This window comes from Budorcas taxicolor, chromosome 23, assembly GCF_023091745.1.
Source record: "Budorcas taxicolor isolate Tak-1 chromosome 23, Takin1.1, whole genome shotgun sequence".
NCBI classification, from domain to species: Eukaryota; Metazoa; Chordata; class Mammalia; order Artiodactyla; family Bovidae; genus Budorcas; species Budorcas taxicolor.
The window spans coordinates 25,433,126-25,453,558 of record NC_068932.1 but is presented as its reverse complement, the minus strand read 5'-3'; the positions used below and the strand labels follow the sequence as shown (position 1 = coordinate 25,453,558).

The 20,433-nt window shown below is 41.5% G+C and overlaps 1 protein-coding gene across 1 annotated transcript in view; it reads right to left on the bottom strand.

The window, feature by feature from the left end:
• Window positions 1–7,160: 7,160 nt before the first annotated feature.
• Window positions 7,161–20,433, bottom strand: part of SORCS3 (sortilin related VPS10 domain containing receptor 3) — a 650,006-nt gene continuing 636,733 nt past the window's right edge. The window contains exons 23-27 of the mRNA XM_052660938.1: window positions 19,078–19,209; window positions 17,241–17,340; window positions 16,217–16,322; window positions 8,177–8,337; window positions 7,161–7,225 (exon numbers count right to left, since the gene is read on the bottom strand). Of these exons, the coding sequence (XP_052516898.1) occupies window positions 7,161–7,225; window positions 8,177–8,337; window positions 16,217–16,322; window positions 17,241–17,340; window positions 19,078–19,209 (564 nt within the window). The remainder of the gene's footprint in view (window positions 7,226–8,176; window positions 8,338–16,216; window positions 16,323–17,240; window positions 17,341–19,077; window positions 19,210–20,433) is intronic.

The following is a 20,433-nucleotide window of genomic DNA, read 5'->3' as shown; positions in this document are numbered from 1 at the left end:
AAAATGAGGATGTTAGCCTGGGAGACAGCATCTCAGATACCTCTGAGAAACTTCTCCAAAGAGACAGGGGAAGGTTAGTATGTACATGACTGGCAAAGGAGGAGGACATGCACTCAAGCACACATTTTTTTTGCAGGGTTTTCTGCTCGTCACAAGGATCAGTCATTACCATGAAGGATTTTAGTTGCTTTTCTAGATATGAGGCAATATAAGAATTGGGCTCACAAAATCAGCTCCTGAAAATATCTATCTGAAGACCTGTTCTGCCAGGTTTTCCCAGAGCACAGACAACCTCATTTGTGCTCTCCATCCTGAACTCCTTTCAGGGAGTGTTGTAGGCCCGCAGCTGCAGCAGCCCATGATTTAATCCTTGTAGAGGTAAATGGCAAGCACCCAGGGCAAGTGCCAATTAATAGCCGACAACCCTTTGCAAAAGAGAATATGCAAGAAAAGACCTTGTTGTGTAAGAAGAGGCTTCTAGGATAGGCTCCAGGAGGAGAACCAGGGCTTTCTTGGTGCAGCGAAACCCCTGGAGTCCAGCAGCCTTCAGCACACGGGGCACTCTGCCACGGACATTTCAGCGGAAGTTTCTGTTCTTCGTGGACTGGACCACGTGCTTTCTCAGGAGCAAATCACTGGAGGCCCCACTGTCTCTAGTTCATTTCCAGTGGCTGCAAACAGCACCATTCCCCAGAGACTAAGCTATAATGACAGATGGCATGTGTGCCTGTCATGATCTATTTTCTTCCATCTTTGCTGACATTTTGGGAAGAATCTGTCTCTTGTACTCACTCTCTGAAAGAGCTCTTAAGCTGTGACCAGAGTCAAAGGCAAGAAACCATTTCTTTGGTACTTCCATTTATATAAAAGGTATTTTTTTTTACAGATAATTGTTTTATCTGATTATTTTTCAATGCATGGAGATAAACTCAATCAGTGACCCTCAGAGAGGCTTCGAGGGACACCAGGACCTAGAAATGTAGATCACAAAAGCTTTGTATGAGAAGAGAATGTAAATAAAAAGCAAGTTATGTTATAAAGGTTGGAGTCAAAACCATAAACAAGCATGGCCAAACGGTTTATCTCCAGTAGAGCGGCTCTCTCCAGGGCATCATTGCGTTCTGCAAGTCTAAGCATGGCTCAGGACCTGCAAACCTCCAGTCTTCAGTTTTATGAGGCATTTCTGACAGTCCTGATAGGAAATGTCCATTTCTTGTCCCCACTATATAATCCAAGTAAAATTAGATCCGTTATATTAACAGCAATAACAAAAAGCAATAAAATAAGCAGTGACTTTAGGGATCAAGGTATAAATAGTGGATTTTAACCAAAAATCTCTTCCTCTCAGCTGGGGATGATGACATGTCAAAGTAATTCTGAATTCTTTCTCTAGCAGAATGGCTCTTGGCAAGAGACTGGTCATTAACTTTTATAACTTGAGGCCAGGAAGGACAGAGGAGAAGGATCTAGCACAATACAACTAGAGCTTCTCAGATTCAATTATTTTCTGCTAAGGTCCAGTTATTTCAGGTGGGTTTACTCCAATTATTGGTTCCCTGATGGCTCAGTGGTAAAGAACCCTGCTGTCAAACAGGAGATGTAGGTTTGATCCCTGGGTCAGTAAGATCCCCTGGAGAAGGAAATGGTAACCCACTCCAGTATTCTTGCTGGAAAATCCTATGGACAGAGGAGGCTGGAGGGCTATAGTTCATGGGGTTTGTAAAGAGTCAGACATGACTTAACGACTCTGCCTGAGCACTCCAACCATTCTATTTGATCACTGTTCTAGCACTTCTAGGTAGACGTCATTATTGTCAATTTATAGACAGGGAAACCAGACTCCAATGATGTCATTGTACCCCTCCAGGTCTGAGATAATTTAAAAGCAGAGCTGTCAAGTTGGTTTTTGCGGTGGGTTGTTGTTTTTGTTTTTTTTTTTTTTAGATTTTGAGTCTCTGAATAAATTGAACACTGGCAGAGACTCTCCTGTTTTGTATACAATGTCCCATTGGTTTCTCTTTGAATGAGCTGATATTTCATAATGATAATATGGTCTGAAAACACAGAGGCAAAGAGCAATTTAACTCTGCTACTGTGAAGTTAATGGTTAAGAAGCTAAGCTTAAGGACCTGGTGATCCAGATACTTTGGGAGGTAATTGTTGGGCCACATCTGGTCCCCTTTGGCTGTAACATTGGACTGGACAAGAGAACTTGGCAGGATCTGGTATGTGTGTCAGGATGAGGCATTCTCACTGCTTATATTTGCTCTCTGGCAAGCATAATCTGAACAAAGCCGAATGTTTTGAAAGGCAAGCAGCAGGGTGTGTGAAGCTGGAGCCTGGTAGCTGTCTGTTGAGCAGCCTTACTTCAGTCCAGTGAGGGAAGCAAGGACATCAGGCCTTAGGCTGCTAAAAAGGTGGGTCAGCAGGGAGATGGCAAGTGGAGATGAGCCTTTGAATGATGAGCCCACCTGGGAAGTCAGATTCTAAAGCATTCTGTACATTATGAATATGGGGGCCATACTGCATACCCAGTTAGACTCTGCTGACTCTTGACAAGGGCAGTTGGATCAGTTCTGCATTTGCTGAGGAGGTATGTGATGGAAATAATACTGTCCTACAATAAGGAGGACATGGATTCTATCTTCAGCTCTGCGCTAATCTGTAGTGTAGCCTTAGAGCAGTCACTTTCCTCTCTGAGTCTCAGTTTATCCCTCTACAGAAGAAGCAAGTTCACCTAAGCACTCCTAAGCACCGGTCTCTTGATAACTGTGGAATTGGCAGTGTGCTTTTCACATCTGTGGAAATCAAAACTATACAGTGAGGCAGACCATAAGGTGTTTTCCTTTTACAAATGTAGAAATTGTGGTCTAGAATGACTTGCTGACTGTCAGAGCTCTTCTAATTCCTGGCTTACTATTTGTTGCAGGGCACAATCCATCACCACCCTGACTCAGTGTGATTTGCTTTAGGTAACTCAATCAGGGAACTTGCCCATAGTTGCAGCTGTTGCCCAGGAGAAAATGAGCAAATTTGGAAACTGTTCTCACTTCTATAGGTTAAGATGCCTTGTATCATGGTAACAGGGGCTAGGGGAGGTGACTTTTATCCCAGTGACTCTTACTCTCACTATTTTAGTGGTAGACAGAGCAGTGATTCTCGAACTTCAGTGCTCATCAGGATCCTCAGAGAATTGGCTTATGGTGCTGATTCTGGGGCTCTGGCTCCAGAAGACTTCTGTAGGCTTACTTCTCTGGTCTGGAGCTGCCTTAGAGAAGACAGTTCCCATTCACAGAGAACCCCCCCAACCAGTGAGACATCCTGCATAGAACTTGCTACAAAGCCAGTCACACTCTCTGCTGTCTGCCTTTCTCTGTCTACCACCGAGCAATCTGCCAGGCCCATGCTGGTGGTGGGTATGGACGCTATATTTTTAGCATGACTTTGCTCAGATGAACCAGTTGACTCATTCCATTTTACCACCGTATTTCATTTTAATCCTCGTTAATCTGGTGAGGCAATTTCATCAGCCAGGACATAAAATTAACATGGGAAGAACTCAGATCTCATGGAAAGCAAAAGCCAATTCATTTAGTAAATTCTCCTTTGACTTAGGATAGGACTATTAGACACCCCACATTATTGGAGAAGTTTAAAACCATTAAAAATCCCTTAAAGATGGGGGCCACTTTATGTTATGAACCACTGAAGTTAGACCCCCAAACACCACTTCTTTAGAAGTACCATAAATGACATTCTCAATATCTGTAATTTTTTAAAGGTGTGTATAACTCAAGAAAAGTTATAGCAAGAAAATACATAATTTTAAAATGCATTCACAGAGCAAAAGAAAACCATCTTTGTTTTAGCCTACATCTTCAAGTGAGTTCAGAAAATACAATTCCAGGATAGTCACTTATATCCAAAATATGGGCTACTATTGACCAAAACTTCTGGTTTTTTGGGTTTCTGGGATCCATGGAAATGTATCACGTATTTTGAATACTAAAACATTAAAACATCTAACTATAGCCCTTATTCTAGGTTTTGGTTCACTCCTTACTACCTAATATGCAGGAGAGCCACTCATTCCGCCTTCCAAATTCCTCACTCAGTGCGGGAAAGAGATTTGTTGCTAGTTTGATGCATCAATCAGAATACAAAAGGTTTTAATAAGGGATATATAACTTACTTCATTGTGTATAACAGACTCTAGATCCATCCACATATCTACAAATGACCCAATTCCATTCTTTTTATGGCTGAGTGACATTCCATTGTATATATGCACCACATCTTTATCCACTCATCTGCTGATGGGTATTCAGGTTGCTTCCATGTCCTGGCTGTTGTCAACACTGCTTCAGTGAATACGGGCGCCTGCGTTCTGAGGTGACCTAGACGGGTGGGCGGGAGGGCCAAGAGGGAGGGGATAGATATAGACATACATAGCTAATTTGTTCTGTTGTACAACATTGAAAAGCAACTATACTCCGGTTTTTTTTTAAAATTAAAAAATAAAAAGGATATATAGCTTGTTGGTTGCCTCTCCTCTTTTCATTACTCGTGCTGAAATCTTTCAGACCTGAGGTGGAGTCCCACCTCTACTACTTACTGGGAGCTGTGTCAGACTCAAAGGCCTTGGGATTATAAGACGTCTGCTCAAAAGTCCTGGCCACAAATATTTGGGATGGGAAACTTGGATCCTGATTCAAATGGGCCATCTAGTGAAAGCTCCCCATGGGGTCACAGGAAATGAATAGGTAGACTAAATTGAACTATTGTTCTCAATTCTTCTTACCCTCCCTAGATTGGAATTATATATCCACACCTTTTGTCATGTAATTCAGTAATGCCTCGCACCAGTGTCTATTTCCCTAGCCTCTTAATATTGAACATGGCTGTATGGGTTTCCTTAATTAATGGAAGGTCAGTGACAGTAATAGAGGGGCCATTTTGAGCCAAGGCCTTAGAGGATAGCGTATGCTGCTGGTCTTACTTGGAATTCTGTGATCTACCATGAAAATAACATCCTGCGGGGGGCTGCTGGTCTCAGAATGATAAGCAGAGTTGAACCAACTGAAGGGTGCATTCAGGAGAGCCTGGTCAACCCCAAGTGAGCTCAGCCAAATCACAGCCAACCTGAAGACTCACAAGCAAAGCATCAACATCTGTTCTTATACACTTGTCAGATTCTTTTACCCATGGAGAATTATTGCAGCAATAGTTGACTGATACAATAGATCAAGACAACTGCCCAAAGAGAGAACTCTCAGCCAGGTATATAGCTTTGATGTACAAAAATACATTTATTTTCAACAATTTCAAAACCACTGTCTTTTTTTTTTTTTTACAGTAGAAATATTCAAATGGAACAATAAAACCAAGAACAGTATATGTACATATACTGTATATATAGATATGACTCATGCATTTGTATTCCAGTGTTTAGTACAAGTATTGCAATTGTCTGCCCCATTTAACCCTTGAAATGAAAAAGCAGGATCTTTAGAAATAGTCCTAATTCTATGCTGTAGCCAGTCCAATTTCTCGAGGTCACATTCTCTCAATGTCTCACAGAGAAGGATGTGAACAATATTCCACAAAAATGAACAGGTACAAAATTTAGCCTCTCCTCCCATATATATATACAGTATACCTTTTCTTTAAAACAAGTGTGCTCAAGCTGAGTCCAAAATAAAACAATGCTACAGCATGGTTTCAAGCAACCCTCCTAAAAAGAACTGGCATGTGAAATGTGTGAAGGGACTGGGGTGCAGGAGAACACTGGCTTTGAAAGTTACTCGCCCCAGATGCAAGAACTATCTTAAGAGAACTGAAGGCAGACATTTGACTTTAAGGAAGTTGTGTACATCTGACAAGCAAGTAGCACAGCTTTGCTAAAATCAACTTCGACTAAGGTCATTAAAGGCTAGACCCCTATTTACCTGCAGCGTTTGCACGGTCACACGATTCCACTAGTGCTGGCTCCCTTCCCACCTCTAACTTCTCCCAGGCTGAGGCACTCATGGACTCAACCTAGTGCCCAAGGGACTTTTCTGAGTTATGAATAGCCAGAGAATTCCCTGTAAGCATTATACAATTCCATGGAATCCAACCAGAAAACAGGATGCCATTTTTTTTTTTTTAGATCCATTGCCTGGCTTCTTTAGAGAAAACCTCAGACTGATAACTATCCTCAAACTCATTCTTCTGGAGGGGAAGCCTTGTTTGCCCATCTGGGTTTCAGTTTGAAGTCTCTAGTGGACTTCATCTTGCAACTTCTTCCACATCACAAATGGGACCAAAAACTCACATGTTCTATGATGTCACTCTTGTCCTCCCTTTACCAGTTGTTTGTTTCAAAGAAGTACTCCCCCTCCCCACTTTATATATAGAAATAGAAACCAGTGATGGCAGGGACACAGAGATGCAAGAGTTAAGTGCGACAGACAACTGGGGAGCATCCAGAACCCAACACATCAAGCAGGCCTGGGGGTGGGTCAGCTCCGAAGCTGAGTGCATAAGCCAACAGATGCATCTTTCTTTTTTCAGTTTTCTTTTTTACTAAACATTAAATTATTTCTTAGGAAATAAAAAGCTATTTACATTGTAATTATATACAATAAGCCATCTGCAGCTTCGCAATGGACATGCATGAGGCAGGGTCTCTTCTGACAGGTGTGTACTTTCTGCAGCCACGCTCACTCCCCACCAACCTACCTTCTGCAGATCTAACTGGGAAATGGTTTCTGTTTTAGGTGGATGTGCTGGGAGGGAGGAGCCGGGTACTGGTGGTTTGGTGTTGTACGGGGCAGGGAGAGGATGGGAGGTTAGTGGAAAACCAACCCAACTTAAAAAAATAAAAAGACAGACCACAGGGGAAACAAGATTTCTTGCACTATAAATGGCAGAATGAAGTGAGAAAGCCATGGGAAGATGCATCCTTTGCCCTTAGCACAAAAACAGCCATTTATTCTTTGTGGCTCATAATCAGCTAAGTATGCTTTGCCTCCCAAAGCTAAGCATCTGCCTGCTATTCATGGGGCCCTTGGTAAACAATAGGTAAAAAAGACACTTTCATTTTTCCATAATAAGAGTAATAGGAATCATCAAAAATAAAAAGTCAGAAAGATGGTTGACCACACGGCTTGTTGGTATTAAACACTAGTGCAGTTGGGGATCTCCTTTGTGCTTTCACTGTTTGCAATGGTGGCAATTCCTCCTGCAGGGGAGAGAAGACAAAGGAAGGTAAGGATATGCATGTCACAGGAGGATGGATCTTTGCTTTGAACCTGAAGTCACTCAGTCGTGTCCGACTCTTTGCGACCCCATGGACTGTAGCCTACCAGGCTCCTCTGTCCATGGGATTTTCCAGGCAAGAGTACTGGAGTGGATTGCCGTTTCCTTCCCCAAGGGATCTTCCCAACCCAGGGACTGAACCCAGGTCTCCTGCATCGTAGACAGATGCTTTACCGTCTGAGCCACAAGGGAAGTCCAATACCAAGCCACCTTGCTGTGTGTTTATCAAGCAGGGCAGCTGGGTGGTCTGTCTAATCTGTGTTTAATGTTCGCCCTCTCCCATGCCAGCACACAAGGTAGCATCAATACCTTGCCATCTTACACTCTTGTGACTCAACAGCACTAGCCAATAGGAATTGAACACTTGTTATGTGGCAGGCACTGTGCTAATGACATACGCCACTTTATGATCACGACAATCTTACAAGGCAGGTAACGTTATTCCCATTTCACAGATGAGGAATATGAAGCACAGAGAGACCACAGAACTAGCAGATTGACAGAGCAAGAAAATGAATGCAGGGCTCTCTGATGGCAGACTCCCTATTTGTGTGATTATTAGGATGCATAATCTTTGCCTTAAAGGAAAAAAAGAAAAGTCCAATAGTAATAGATAGTTGGCCTCAGCCCTCTCCCACTCAGACTCCGGCACTTTGGATCTTGATCGACTTTTAAGAGAAAAAGTTCTGCCAATTTCATGTGGTCAGAGGAGGCAGACACTTTAAAACCTGATTATGTCAGGTTTTATGTCACTGAGGCAACTGTTTGTTTTCCCACCCTCTAGACTCTACCTGAAGGACAGGCTACATGGGCTGGCTGACTCAGTGTCTGGAAGACAGAGGAATCAGGAGCTTGGGGATTCCAGTACACATACCTATGACCCGGGTGTCCAGCTCTTTGTCCAGCAGTTCCTCGGGCTCGGTGAAGTCGCTGAGTGTGATTTTGGGGGCGTTTTCACTTTGGCTCACTGACCCAATCATCTCCTGCTCCTTGTCATGTTGGACTTGAGCATAGATGTTAATCCAGGGTATTTTCCTACATGGGACAGGAGCAAAATCAGATTGTAATCACAGGGCGTGCCACACTGAGGCAGTTGGAAATCCTGGGTGATAACAGGGAGGAGGAAGCTACAGGATCAAAGTCAGGGAAAGGGGCTGGCCACACAGATACTGTCTTCACGAAGTCAAAGAACACAAGGAGGGACCCAGATGCCCAGGAGAATTGTAAACCACAGAACTCCCCAAGGAATTCACCTTTTTCTGGGGCAAAACCAGCAAGTGTAAAAAGAAGGGCAATACTATTGACCAGCTGTGGATTAAAACCCTTAAAATATTTACCAGTTATTACATTTATAAAGGAGCCGAACTTTGAGACTGTGAGGTGGCATCATAGTGAAAAGACAGCTTTTTCTAAGTTTACATCCATTTAGTTAACTCACATTGGTTTCCTTTATAAATAGGAGAGGAGATAAAAGACTTATAGCCACTGCTACCATTTTCAGAACACCATCCATGGACCAAGTATCGTAAATACTTCCATAGTCAGTTTCCTCATCTGTTCAACAGGAATAATAATAGCTTTCTCTTAGGACTGTGGAGAGGATTAAGGCAAGGATTGCTCTTCTCTGTTCAGTCACTAAGTCATAACCATCTCCTTGCAACCCTATGGACTGCAACACACTAGGGTTCCCTGTCCTTCACTATCTCCCAGAGTTCGCTCAAACTCATGTCCATTGAGTCAGTGATGCTATCTAAGCTAAGGATTAAGAGAAGTAACTTCCTTCAAAGACACCAAAGTAGTAGGTTTGTAAACAAGGCAGACAGACTCGAGTTTGAAGAAGCAGGAAGCTTAAGACTGAAATCTTATAGGAGTACTTATCTCCTGACTCATCTCTGTTATTTCCTGACCCACTGTGTACCAGCTTCTGTAGCCTCCTTTGATTTCTTCTAATCCCACACTCCTTAAACTTCAATGTGCTTATGCCTCACCAGGTTCCTATTAAAATGCATTTGTTGCTCTAGAGGTCTGAACAGGATGGGTTGAAATTCTACATTTCTGCCTAGTTCCCAGCTGGGTGATGCCGCTAGTCTGAAACCCAATCTTTGAGTTTCAAGATTCTAATACATCAGGCTCGTCCCCACCTAGGGGACCTTGAATAAACTGCGCCCTCTGTAACACACCTTCTAGTCTTTTTGTGATAGTGTCTTTCTTGGCTGTCAGAATTTGGCTTATAGGCCACTCTGAGAGGACTCTCCTGACCACTCAAACTCTCCCACCATAAATGTGTAATAACAGGATGGTGTCTGTGAAAGAAATGAATAGGGTGTTGGTTTAGGGTGATGGAATAGGCCATGTGTGTGGACTTCTTTTCTGTCTTTCTCTCCCACTAAAGCCCCATGTCTGCAAGGTCAACATTTTCCATTTTCAATGCTATACATTTAACATAGTGCTTGGGATGTGGTTTATATTCAGTAAGTATTTGTTGAATAAATAGATAAATGGCCTCAAAGCTAATGTTCTATTTTCATTTATTATGCCCTCTAACAAAAAGACCACACTTCTATCTTAGAATTTTACAGGTAGAAGAGCCCTGTCTTACCTCATTAAATGGTGGGGAAATTGGCCTGAAGTTCAGACATTTTCATGAAGTTAATTACTGGCATAGATGTTATTAGAACTCAAGGCATATGACACCCATCCGAATACAGAACATTCTGTGAAAGTGTGAAGCAGAATCACTCTATTGCCCTAGTGCCAACCAGTTGTATTTTTAAGCATCTATGTTCCCTTCCCTGCTTCAACCCCACAAGGTAGAATGTGGGCATTTAATAAGGCCTTCTGTAGCTAATTTGGAAAGCCCTCAAAATTTGTTTGAAACATGGACAGTTTCTATTTTTCATTGACATCCAATTTTCATGTTTTTAATGGCTGCTTTCCATACATTAAGGGAGGTGTCCCTTGACTCCTACTGGTCTAAACTAGCTTAATATAATTTACAAGAACCTTAAATGAATAGATTATGTGTGAGGCAGCAAACCACAGGCTCTCCTAATGTGAGTAATTAAAATTTCATGCTAGCCCTTACTTTCTTCTTATCTAAATAGAAAGGCAGCCAAATGACTTAGATTTCTTCTAATCATAAAAGTACATATTCCTCATGGAATGTTGGGATCAACTGTAATATTTATTAGGTGCTGGGGCAGTCAAACCACTCCTGATCACACAAGTCTGGGTACTTCAGAGCTTCAGCCAGAGATCACTGTCTCCCCCTTCCCGCTTTTTTAATGTTTGATACCTGTGAGAATTTGGATATACTTGCCCTTATAAAGATCGCTTACCTTATTTGCCTCTCTGGAAACACACTTTTTTTCAATATTTTTAATAGATGGTTGGAAGAGAATGAATTTTATGTCACAATTGGCAGCATTTAATTTTTTTTTTCAAATTGCTGTTCATTTTTTAACACATCCACCTCTAAGACTTTTGAGACTATAAGTCAAGACTAAATCCCACTTTGCAGAAAAGAAAGGTGGGAAATGAAGTTTAGAGGCACGTCCTGAGCTATACATTCATATAAGTTTTAATAAGAGGATCTTAATAAGAGGAGTAAGATGGATCAATCCAAATCATCTATATAAATTTCAGCTTTTATTTGTTTGTTCCAACTATGATTAAGTGTTAGAAGCTTGTGAGAAGAATTTAGAAGAAGCAGAGTAGGCTTCACACTATCATGAAAGCCTTCCTGGAAAAAAAAAAAAAAAAGACTAGAAAATACAACAACCCAAAAGTCTTCTTGGACAATAAGAAAAAAAAAAATCTACAGTCTAGAAAGAAGGTGGTATTAGGCAGAATTTTTAGAAAATCACAAAATGATTTTTTATTATATTGCCAAAGATATCACAAAATAGCAGTCACTATCCAAGAATAAGATCAAATATAGTCCCTTAATAGAGGAAGGAGAAAAGATTTACTATGATCTCCAAGATTCCTTTAAATAATTCAATTCCCCTTTTATTAAGTGACCACTTAGGATGCTGAGATTGTAGACAATGCCTGGTACAGAGCAGGCATTCAATAAATGTTTGCTGAATGAATCATTGGCTTAATGAATTAATGTTGGAGATGGCAGAGAGAAAGTTTGGGGTCTGAAAACAGAGCCTGTGAGTGATCTAGAAACAGAAAGAGAATGACACTTCCCCTAGCCTATGCTGTCCGAGTGTCTGCTAGTCAGCTATAGCTATTTAACTTTAAATTAATTAAAGTTAAATAAAACTGAAAATTCCATTTTTTCACCATACCAGTGGCTACTGTATTGAGCAGTAGAGATCATGAAGAATTTTCATCATTGCAGAAAGTTCTATTGGACAGAAATGAAAGAAGCAAAGGAGACTCTGGGAACCATGGATAAGAACCTGACCTTTACTTGCTGGCAGGCCAGGTACCCTCCATATAGCCATCACTGGAGTTCCAGGTGGGTAGTGAGAGGGAAAGGAGAACAAAGAAATACAAGGAGATCCAATAGGACCTCAGCCAACAGGCTTGGGCACTGGAAGAAAAGCTTCCAGAAAAATGACTAGAAAAGAAAAGTTAACTGATGATTGGTTACTCTTAACTGACTCATTGTTTATCCATTTTAACTAGTATTTGTTTCCTGTATCCTAATTCACTGCCAGGGACATAGAAAGGGTTGACTGGTATTTAAGAAAGGGTTGGCTGGTATTTAATTATTCTACAGAGGCAGAATAATTCAGAAATGTTATTACCTGGCATAGATTCAAGTATTAAAGTCTGCACATTAAGACATAGCTACATTAATAAGTTGGCTGTCTGGTGGCTCAGACGGTAAAGCATCTGCTTATAATGTGGGAGACCCGGGTTTGATCCCTGGGTCGGGAAGATCCTCTGGAGAAGGAAATGGCAACCCACTCCAGTACTCTTGCTTGGAAAATCCCATGGACGGAGGAACCTGGTGGGCTACAGTCCAGGGGGTCGCAAAGAGTTGGACACGACTGAGTGACTTCACTTCACTCACAAGAGAACAGAAAGTTTTCTTAAGTCACAGGATACCTCTGGCCTTAATTTGGAGACACCTGACTCAAATAACTCTTTGCAGGACTTCTACTGGCCCCTGTTCTCAGCAAATGTGGAGTTCTAGGAGCCAGAAGGTGATAAATCTGGTTTAGCTGATTCTCAAGCCTCAGCAACCACCAGGCATCCCCCAAACCAAATCTCTGAATGAATGAAACTGTGCTTTGTATGTAACTGAAGTATCTTCATAAATGGGTATTGCTCTGACCAGACCATCTCTATTAATATATTGAATCTTTGCTAATTGGATAAGAAGGATTTTCCCTTCTTCAAATGGAACATGGTAGGTGGGTTGACACATCATGATCTAAGAGGACATGGACCCAAGCATTAGTCTATATACTGAGAAGGACGGTAAACCCCACTTTGTCCTTCTAATGGAGAGTGTGGAAGGATTCCTGCTGTTTGGCCAGTGCTTAGATGTACACTGAGTAAAACTTATTATATATATTTTTAAAGCCTGAGAAATCCACTAGCAGGGAGCTGACAGGGGCTGGAGGAAGGGAAGGTAGAGTGAAGCATGTTTACCACTGATCTCTTCTAAAGGCATTACCTTCAGAGTTTAGAAAAATTCCAAAGCTATAGTTTCAAAATTCATCTGACAATAAATAATGATACTTTTACTTTACGCAGACTTCCTGTGATGCACCTTTCTATGCCATTGATACACATGAGCCTACTATGTGCCAGTAGTCACAACATAGAGTCACCTTCTGGAGGCACACTGTTATCCAAAATAGCTTAGCTTTCAAGATTTTTTTTAAAAAATCATGAAATTATAAAATTTTTCATGAAAAATATTTTTGCCTTGAAAACATGTAGCAAACCTATAAAGTATTATTGCTTTTCCATTTTACACATGAGGAAATGAAGGCTTAGTTAGAGAGGCAGATTCAACTGCCAAAGGCTGCAAGCGCTAAAATAAAACTGAGTCTGTCTGATTTTGAGTTCACGCTCTTAACCAGTATTTGCTTTGTCGATGCATTACATTATGTAAATAATGGTACAGAATTATTGATTTCAATTTCATGTTTTTAATGAGTATCCTATTACATCACCCCTCCTCTGGTCTTCAAAAATAAATTTTGAATATATGTGGGGTTTGGTTTTTCTGATCTATTTACCTTTAGAAATAGGGAAAATAGGGAGGAGGATTAAAAAATGTATACTTCTGCATGCAAATTTATACAGAGATACTGGATAATAACCACTATACAAGTATGTATGTGTATGTGTGTAACCAGATTTCAGCTATATTTTCTCTATTTAACATCTGAAGTGGGGCAGTGGTAAAGAATCCACCTGCCAATGCAGGAGGTCCAAGAAACATGGGTTCAATCCCTGGGCCAGGAAGATGCCCTGGAGTATGGACGGAGGTTCATGACATTGTACAGAAGACGGGGAGCAAGACCATCTCCAAGAAAAAGAAATGCAAAACAGTGAAATGGCTGTCTGAGGAGGCCTTATAAATAGCTGTGAAAAGAAGAGAGGCGAAAAGCAAAGGAGAAAAGGAAAGATATACAAACTGAATGCAGAGTTCCAAAGAATATCAAGGAGAGATAAGAAAGCCTTCCTCAGAGATCAGTGCAAAGAAACAGAAGAAAACAACAGAATGGGAAAGACTAGAGATCTCTTCAAGAAAATTAGAGATACCAAGGGAACATTTCATGCAAAGATGGGCTTGATAAAGGACACAAATGGTATGGACCTAACAGAAGCAGAAGATATTAAGAAGAGGTGGCAAGAATACACAGAAGAACTGTACACAAAAGATCTTCACAACCCAGATAATCACAATGGTGTGATCACTCATCTAGAGCCAGACATCCTGGAATGTGAAGTCAAGTGGGCCTTAGAAAGCATCACTACGAACAAAGCTAGTGGAAATGATGTCATTCCAGTGGCGCTATTTCAAATCTTGAAAGATGATGCTGTGAAAGTGCTGCACTCAATATGCCAGTAAATTTGGAAAACTCAGCAGTGGCCACAGGACTGGAAAAGGTCAGTTTTTATTCCAATCCCTAAGAAAGGCAATGCCAAAGAATGTTCAAACTACCCCACAATTGCACTCATCTCACACGCTAGTAAAGCAATGCTCAAAATTCTCCAAGCCACGCTTCAACAATACATGAACTGTGAACTTCCAGATATTCAAGCTGGATTTAGAAAAGGCAGAGGAACCAGAGATCTGAACATAGAACAACAGACTGATTCCCAATTGGAAAAGGAGTGCGTCAAGGCTGTATATTGTCACCCTGCTTAGTTAATTTATATGCAGAGTACATCATGAGAAACGCTGGACTGGAAGAAACACAAACTGGAATCAAGTTTGCTGGGAGAAATATCAATAACCTCAGATATGCAGATGACAGCACCCTTATGGCAGAAAGTGAAGAGGAACTCAAAAGCCTCTTGATGAAAGTGAAAGAGGAGAGTGAAAAAGTTGGCTTAAAGCTCCACATTCAGAAAATGAAGATCATGGCATCTGGTCCCATCACTTCATGGCAAATAGATGGGGAAACAGTGGAAACAGTGGTTGACTTTATTTTTTGGGGCTCCAAAATCACTGCAGATGGTGACTGCAGCCATGAAAGTAAAACACGCTTGCTCCTTGGAAGAAAAGTTATGACCAACCTAGACAGCATATTAAAAGGCAGAGATATTACTTTATCAACAAAGGTCCATCTAGTCAAGGCTATGGTTTTTCCAGTGGTCATGTATGGATGTGAGAGTTGGACTATACAGAAAGCTGAGTGCCGAAGAATTGATGCTTTTGAACTGTGGTGTTGGAGAAGACTCTTGAGAGTCCCTTGGCCTGCAAGGAGATCCAACCAGTCCACCCTAAAGGAAATCAGTCCTAAATATTCATTGGAAGGACTGACGTTCAAGCTGAAACTCAATACTTTGGCCACCTGATGCAAAGAGCTGACTCATTTGAAAAGACCTTGATGCTGGGAAAGATTGAGAGCAGGAGGAGAAGGGGACAACAGAGGATGAGATGGTTGGATGGCATCACTGACTCAATGGGCATGAGTTTGAGTAAGCTCCGGGAGGTGGTGATGGACAGAGAGGCCTGTCCTGCTGCAGTTCAAAGAACTGGACACGACTGAGCAACTGAACTCAACTGAACTGAGAAAATACAACCCACTCCAATATTCTTGCCTGGAAAATTCCATGGATGGAGGAGCCTGACAGGTTACAGCCCTTGGGGTAGCAAAGAGTCCGATACAATTGAGCACACACACAGGCATTTCTCTACTTAGTCACCTTAGATGAGTGGTAAGCTGTAGAAAAAGATCTCCTAAATACTTGAGATCCTACTATAGACACTTAAATGAGGTCTGAAAACCCCTCAAACTTCTCTTCTAGAAAAGAAACTGACTTCATAGGCTACCCCTCATTTCCCTAGTGTTGTGTCAGTCACTCAGTCACCTCCGACTCTGTGATCCCATAGACGATGCCTGCAAGGCTCCTCTGTCCATGGAATTCTCCAGGCAAAAATATTGCAGTGGGTTGCCATTCCCTTCTCCAAGGTATCTTTCTGACCCAGGGATCAAATCCAGGTCTCCCCCATTGCAGGCAGATTCTTTACCATCTAAGCCACTTCATGTTCCCAATTCAACATAATCATAAACTTGAGAGATTCATATTAAGTCCATTTACTCTCTGACCCTAAAACATGTCCTGTTCTTTCCCAAGGCCAAATACAGCTTCAGGGAAAGTTAATATCACATATTTGGGATGAGTTTAGCAATGTAAGTTACAGGAAGAATCAGCCCCCAGGAACCTAGCCCCATGCCTAAAATTGCGTGATGGCAGCACATACCTTTTAAACTTGTAGATCAAAAACACAGCCAGGCCGACAAACACTACTGACAAGAGCATAAGCACGGCTGAGCTGCTGTGCCCAGCACTAGAGTCCACCAGCGGAGCTAGGAGGAAAGAACAGACTTGGTCATTCGGAAGCTATTAGCTGGGGGGAGTCTCCATTGGAGAATGAGGCCAGCTGGTCTCCAACCTTATATACAGCCTCCGATTGCCCTGCACGCTATCTGGGCAGAGGAAGCTTGGCTTCAGTGAGGATGGTACCCTGATCACAGCTTCTTAGGGAAAGTAAACTCCTTGCTCTGCCTGGGGAAGCCTACTGTTCCTACTGTAAATTGTACTCAGCTAAGGGGAGCAGGAATAGGGTATGAATGCTCCTTTTCTTAGACACCTGAGTGCTTGTCAACATGATTATAGGTAATAGAGTGTTTCCATTTCTTCCTCTAGTCAATTCTGGTAAAACGTGGCTGGATGGGCACATGTGGAACCTCTATATCTGAAAAGCTTTCATTAATTAGAAACAGTTAGCAAATAGGCTTTTCCAGAGAGCCAAAGGTGGGTGTCCAATGGGCCATACCTTTTTAGAATTTCTTTCATAAATCAACCACCCAGAGCTAGTCCCTCTTTTCACTTAGATTTAAACATTATAAATTGAAGGGAGTTTTAAAGTTATTTGATCTGGTCTCCCAATCAAAATTCATTGAATCAGATAACTGTAGAAATTAAAGGAGATTGAGAACTAAACTGTTATACATAAGAAAGATAATAAAGTAAAGGCCCAAAGAAATTGCAGGTTTAGAAGTTCCTCCAGGAATTCAATAGCAAAGCCACTTCTAAACATGTCTTCTTGCCACCCTAACCAGAGACCTCAAGAAAGATGTAATTAATCTTTCCTTGCCATCACTACACAAAGCCATTTATGAGCATTTGTCAGAAGGTATTTGGTAACCATCGCCTCCATTTTATCTTCAGGATATCAGGTCACCATACCCATCTCCCCACCCCATATGCCTTCAGGCACTTACCTAAGGTCAGCTGTGTCACATACACAATGACTTGAACCCCTGGCTTCAGCTCAAACTGGACCAAGTTTTGGTTTAGAGCATTAAACAGAGTCTCTACAATCTGGAGGAAAAAAAAAAAGAGAGAAGCTGCATGGGAAGTAATGTCATGTGATGGTGCCCCCTCATGGAGAAAGAAACCAGGCTTCAGGCAAAATAAATAAATAAATAAATAATAACCTATTCTGAGGACAGCATATTGGAACATTTTTATCCATTTGGTTCTCCCAGCCCCTAGAGCCCTGTGAAGCCAAGGACAAGTTGGTATTTTTTGCTATTACTGGAAAGGAGAGTGAGAGAGAGGTGTGTCCACAGTCACCTAGGGAATTTGAGTTGACAACAGACATAGATGCTTCATTCAACTCCCAGTTCAGTGTCTTTTCATCCAAGCCTGTATAACTTTCCATAGAGAGACGTGTTATGGGTCCCAATGAAAGAAAGTCAACCCACCATTAGTTCTTTAATGTGAACAAGCAACACACACAGGATAGAGGCCCCTGCCAGGACTAAAGCAGGCATGTACGCCACAGCCCACTCCTCTGCTGTTTCTCTTTTAGAGACAATGGGAGGCAAACATCAGAGCAGAAGCTGCCTCCTTTTTATGGGATAATTTTTCCTCTTTCCTTTTCCCCAGCAAGCTTCAGAACCCATAACATCAATTTAATCACTGTGTAATTCCCACGTGAAAGCTGAGGCAGACTGAGGCTGTTGTCCCATCTCTTATCTTGCTGTCCGTGCCTTAATATCACAGCCGCTATTCATCACCGTAATTACCTATTTATCTAAATGGATGGATAGTGTAGCTTCCAAATATAGCTCACACATGCCACTTGCTATTTCAGAATAAAGAGGTCTTGTAAAAGGGATGTATGCATTGAGAAGCTGAATTTATATCTGGCCGATTTCAATATGCAGCCCTGTAATGCAAGGATCCACTTCATTTCCAGAGAAACTGACCATGATGGCATCTGTGAAGCCCTTGATGGACTGTGCCCAACGTGGGATGGGGTGACAGCTAGGTGAGTGGCAGAGGGACTTGGAAGATGTCTGTACATTGATTAATTCGAGAGGGAGCAAATGTGTTTGATTCCTGCTGGTTTTTAGCAGCTTCTTTCTCACTTATTTCTATGTCTAACTCATCACAGGAAGGCATGGGAAGGTAAAGCAAAGCTCAGTCAAGTAAGACCCCAGCAAGAGCAGGGAGAGAGAGAGAGGGAGACTTGGGGCCACTGCCACCTTCACTTCTAGGCAGGTATGCAGATCATAAGAGCTATATTCCATTTGATAAAGACAGTAAATCATGATCCCTTTGGGGAACACTGCTTCCTTAGTCAAAGCAAGATGAGGCAATCCATCTCTCTCCAAAGACACGTGTTTAAAAGCAGTTCATTTTCTTCCTAGAAGCAGAACTTCTGTTGACCAGGATCTTTCAAGACAGGAAGCACATTTTTGAGAAATAGACAGGGAAACTCAAATTCTTCTCTTCATCCCCCACCCCACCCCCATCTCTTTTTGCCAGGACAACTCATTAGCTGGGAGACATGAGCAAGTTGCAAGAATGGCAACTGTTGGAATGAATGATTTCAGGAGTGCTTTACTTTCCTGTGTGGCTGAATGCTCCAGTGTTTGTGTTTATTCTGGGTAAAGCTGATTGCTCTCCAAAGCCCTGGTGCCAGACAATGAGTGACAGGTTGGTGGACAAATAGGAAAGGGTTCAGTCTACCTTTTGGGCTAGAAATACTTTGTGTTCCCTTAGAGGGTGGTGCAGGAGAGTGTCCTAGCCAAGTTTGCTCTCACTTACTTGTTCCAGGTCCCCTTCATTGCCTTTCCTCCTCTCCGTCAAGTTCTTGGGGGGAAGGATGAAGAGCTCTGCAGAAGTGGGGAGGCCAGGCAGCACAGCAACTAGGATCTGGTCTTCCGGGACACTGGTAACCTGCAAAGACGTTTTGACTGAAGAGTGGGGTCCTGAAGGATCCAGCCTTCCCCAAGTCAATAACAAGGATATTGACTATGCATTTTTAATGCAGCATTTAAGGCACAGTTTCTAATACACATTCAGGCTTCCCTTTTGCTTTCCCTATAACTGCTAAGCAGAGAATTAGTTTCTCTACCTCCTCTGCTCTTCCATACATCTTTCATGAAACGAAAATACCACTATGAATGATCTGCAAAATATTGTTTGCTGGCAACATTGGCAAAAGCTCCTCCCATATTTTCCATTTTTCTACACCAAGAAGACTAGAGCTTCTGGCTAAAACATGAACAGACTGGCTGCAAATGAAGAAGAAGAAGTTATTAAACAAACACGGGAAAATGCAAATTAAAAAAAGAGCAAAACAGTTCTTGTTTTCACTTACTAAAGCAGGATTTTTTATTAAGTTAAAATAGCTAATACTGGTGCAGCTTCAATTAAGAGGTTTCCTCAACTATTGCTGGCAGCACTAAAAAATGATACATGTTGCCAATTTATTTTTCAACAGGCTTACTGTAAAGTCATAAACATATTCAGACCCTTCATTCAGAAACTGTAACTTGGAGTGTTTGTCTTAAAGAAATAATCCAAAATATAGGAAAGGCCATTTGGAGGAAGAAACACTCATGACATTACTTATAATATCCAATAAATGGGAAAATATTAAATATTCAAAAAAGTTAAGTAAATAATGGTTATGCTACCATAAAGATGGTAATTAGCACAGTGAGACAACATGGAAAAACGCTTAATGAGAGCTGTATTCTTTTTGATCTAGTTCTTTACATTTCCTCGGCTACAACTCTAAAAAAATAAAAACATATACATATGACGAATAAGACACTAAAAGTTGAGTTAAGATGCTGAAATTTTAAATGAATTTTTCTATTCCTGAGGGTTGAGTAAAAGGATTATATTGCTTTTGATAAAAACTAAATGTAAGCTTCCATCTGAAGGTAAAATCCGCAGGAAAATAAAATTCTGAATTTTTCCCTGTAAAGAGTAGTCCTATTCTTTCCTATGTGTCTCCTGAAAGTCTTTTATCCAGAACTAATCTTTTGTCAATTCAAATATGATATACACATATATAAATACAGTTTTTGACTTGGCAGAAATTCCCATCTCCTTCTAGAAGTCTCCCCTGACTATCTCACCTTCAATGGCCTGTTCTAAGTCAGCCTCTGG